This window comes from Ictalurus punctatus, chromosome 10 (genome assembly GCF_001660625.3).
Source record: "Ictalurus punctatus breed USDA103 chromosome 10, Coco_2.0, whole genome shotgun sequence".
Classification (NCBI taxonomy): Eukaryota; Metazoa; Chordata; class Actinopteri; order Siluriformes; family Ictaluridae; genus Ictalurus; species Ictalurus punctatus.
In genome coordinates, this window is record NC_030425.2 from 4,733,925 (window position 1) to 4,737,500 (window position 3,576).

The 3,576-nt window shown below is 43.6% G+C and overlaps 1 protein-coding gene across 2 annotated transcripts in view; it reads right to left on the reverse strand.

Annotated features, from left to right (window-relative positions):
* Window positions 1–532: 532 nt before the first annotated feature.
* The window catches only part of LOC108270832 (ephrin-A2), a 126,799-nt gene continuing 123,755 nt past the window's right edge, over window positions 533–3,576 (reverse strand). For both annotated transcript variants that reach the window (XM_053683229.1, XM_017477783.3), the window contains one exon: window positions 533–1,056. In XM_053683229.1, the coding sequence (XP_053539204.1) occupies window positions 935–1,056 (122 nt within the window). In that variant the 3' untranslated portion in view covers window positions 533–934. The remainder of the gene's footprint in view (window positions 1,057–3,576) is intronic.

Consider the following 3,576-nt stretch of genomic DNA (forward strand, 5'->3'; position numbering starts at 1 on the left):
TTTCAAGAGAAACCGGACGTTTTTGTTCTCAGACAAAAGTCCTTCATGATCGACACCAAAACATCCCGTTTCTCTGGAAACTCTGTGTGTGTACTATGCTTCATTTCTACTACATCCACTTTCTTTACTGAAGTACACTGAAGTTACTTCCTGTATTATATATATATATATATATATATATATATATATATATATATATATATATATATAAATGCATTTTTCCTTTTTCTTTTCAGTAAAGGCGCTGGGGATTGCTCAGAGAAAGGTACACGTGCCCTGCAAAATGCACTCTTTCTCGAAATGCTGCGCAGAAATGCTGTACAGTAACTACATCCACAGGATCGATGGTGGTTAGATGGGTGGTTTCTACTTGGGGCACGTCGGTAGAGACAAAACACGCAGACGTTTCAGATGCTTGTGAGCAAAAAATCATAGAGCCGTCTTCACTTAGTGCATGACAGAAGAAGCAACCCCCCCCCCCCCCCCCCCAAAAAAAATAATAATAACCAAAAAAAAAAATTTTTTTGTCTTTTCTCATATTTCATATATATATGAAATACATCTCACCCCCCACCTCCCCCTCCCTCAAATGAGTCTTTTCTCAATGGCAGTCTTTTATCATCAGATGAAGATGATTTGATGAAGATGCAATGCTCAGAACTGAATGGACAATGAGAGTATATTTACCGGGAGGGTTACGGGATTTCTTTCATTCTTTTTTTTTTTTTTTTCGTTTCGTTCGGGGAGAAGCAGCAGTGCTAAGCTGCATGCTGGATTGGGATGTGTGTGTATATCTGCATGTGTGTGTGTGTGTGTGTGCGAGTATGTGTGTGTGTGTGTATACATATATATATATATATATATATATATATATATATATATATATATATGTGTGTGTGTGTGTTTGTGTGCTCTGCTGTGAAGAGCCACAGTGCTAGGAGGAGCTGAAGAGCACGAGGAGCGCGAGCAACAACAGGAAGAGACACGGGGACAGGAAGTGGCCGCTGTTGGTGTCATCTGTCAGAAACGGCTCCGGCGACTCGTACACCGAGTCATCTGTAGGAGAGGGGGCAGAAAAACAGAGGAGAGAAAAAGAGGCGAGGATGTGAGTCAAACGTTTCTAGCACAGCTGCAGAAGTTAAAAAAAATGTTGTTTTTTTTTCCTCCCCCTCCCCAAAATAAAACACTTGAGGATTGAAAGCCAGTCACAGTGAAAGTGACACTTTATTGACAAAATGCTCTTGTCTTGGCTGACCTAGATTAAGTGGGAAAGATGAGTGCAGCGATTTCGCTGTCACTTTTCGCTATGCAGATAGCATCAAAGAGCATCAAACACACCGTACATGCGTGTGATGGCTGTCAGATCCAGGTTCTTGTGCTTAACACACGTGCCGGAAGAAAGCTCGCACCGACTAAACACGAGACTGAAGACATAGGCAAGCCTATGGATATAAGGTGCATAACGACAACACTGCCTTCACGCTAACCGAACTGCACTGTCAAGCCCGTACTGCCGACTTCATTCATTGTTTATAAATGCCTTCGGGTCCTTTCATTTGCACTAATGAAAATGATTGTTTACATTCCACTTAGGACAAATTACACCGCTACTACAATTACAAAACGGCAATTTAAGGCAATTATTTTCCCAGAAAAACATCATGAGGGCTCACACCTGATTGCTTTTGTAACTGCGATCCAAACAGCGAGATATACACGACGTAGTTCGCGATTAATAACGAGAATAAAGTTCTCTCACGTGAGTGTTGATCTCTCAGTATACTTACACACACGGATAATAATAATTACATTATTAACTATAATAAGTATATATTATAAACTAATCAAAGTGACTTCTTGTCCTCTTGATGCACAGAGTATTCCATCATCGTGATGTTTCGACAACACTTTTACATGTTCGAACAAATTCGCCATTCTTCTCCTTCCCCTTAGTTCCCCAAACTGGACTTGGAATTTCAGCCCCCTCCCAATTCCTGGAGAATTAAAGTGAGGTCTGGGGCTGAGATTAACCCCTGTCTATGCGGCAAGATTAGGACTCTAGCCCTGGCAGAGAGCATGAAAATAAACAGAGGCGTACCAGACAGAGTGCGTGGAATTATGCTAATGGTGGGAGCTGAGCTAGCGAAAAGGCCAGGTGGGTCGTAGTGTAATAAAACCCGCTTTAGCGCCGGGCGTCCCTTCTTCGAACGTTTCCTCTCAATCGCCGATATGCACGTTTGAGTACGCCGCTTTCACACAGATGATAGGCCGCTGCCCCTGCGCTGTGTGGAAACCGGATTCAAGACGGTACAAAAATGCACACACACACACACACACACCTCGTTGAATAAGGTATGAAATTCAACTCTCCGCTTATCAATTCAAAAGGACCTTGACTATTCACAAAGGAAAAGCACTTGTCTGGTTGCGCATGCATTTTCAAAGACGGTCCAAACGCTTGTGAAGTCAAATTGTTTTGAAGGGCAGTGTACATTAACTCGCCGGTCTAGAGAGACCGCAGCCGCTACCGTAAACAGATAAATGGGGAGTGTGAGAAAAGGATCATTTCAATTTGCATGTAATTGTCTCGACTACTCGCTGGAACTGATGATCTCAGAGCGAGCCCGTTTGTTAACAATTACATTAGACTAATGGGCTGCTCCCCGAAAGGCTTCTCGGCTAAATTTATAACGTGCCCTAAAAGCACAACTCTAGGAAATGACTTTTTTTTTTTTTTTCTTTAAAGTAATGCTAGTGCAAATATTGACCAACTCCTCTCGATGCTCAGCGGCGTATAATGCATTCCTCTCGTCCTTGTATAAATACCTGTAGCGCTGGTGCTAACTCCACTGTCACTCTGGCTCCTTTCAGAGCTGCCCTGCTAAGCCCTCGTGCGACTCGGGAACCATTTCTTAACGTTGACGGTGTGCAGGCCTGAGAAACCTCAACGCTGAAAACTGTTTATCGAAACCTGGCTTAACGTCTGCATTTTCGGGCTGACGTTGAGAGCTCGTGACTTCAGTATAAGGCTCTACCTGGCATTTTGGTTGAAAATATGTTCATCGGTAGGGGGGAGGGTGGGGTAAACTTGGTTTTATAAGGTTCTTTCTGCCAGCCGAGCTTCATCCAGGATGAACAGTGGCTGAACGCATCACAGGCAACCTTAACCGCTCGACATCCGTGTTCTATTTACACTCGGTGTCTGTAGTGATGCATGTTAACGTCCTCAAAACAGCCACCTGTAAAGTAAGCGACTACGTTTACAGGCACATCGATATTCCGATATTAATCAGAATTTGGCAATATTAGGGTCATGTAAACGCCGCGATCCCAGTGTCAGATTACGATAATATGGGGGCCGTGGTGGCTCAGTGGTTAAAGGCTCTGGGTTATTGATCAGAGGGTCAGGAGTTCAAGCCCCAGCATTGCCAGGCTGCCACTGTTGAGCCCTTGAGCAAGGCCCTGAACCCTCAACTGCTCGGTTTTATAAATGAGACAAATGTAAGTCGCTCTGGATAAGGGCGTCTGCCAAATGCCGTAAATGTAATATTATGGGCTTAATAGTTAGCACGTTTG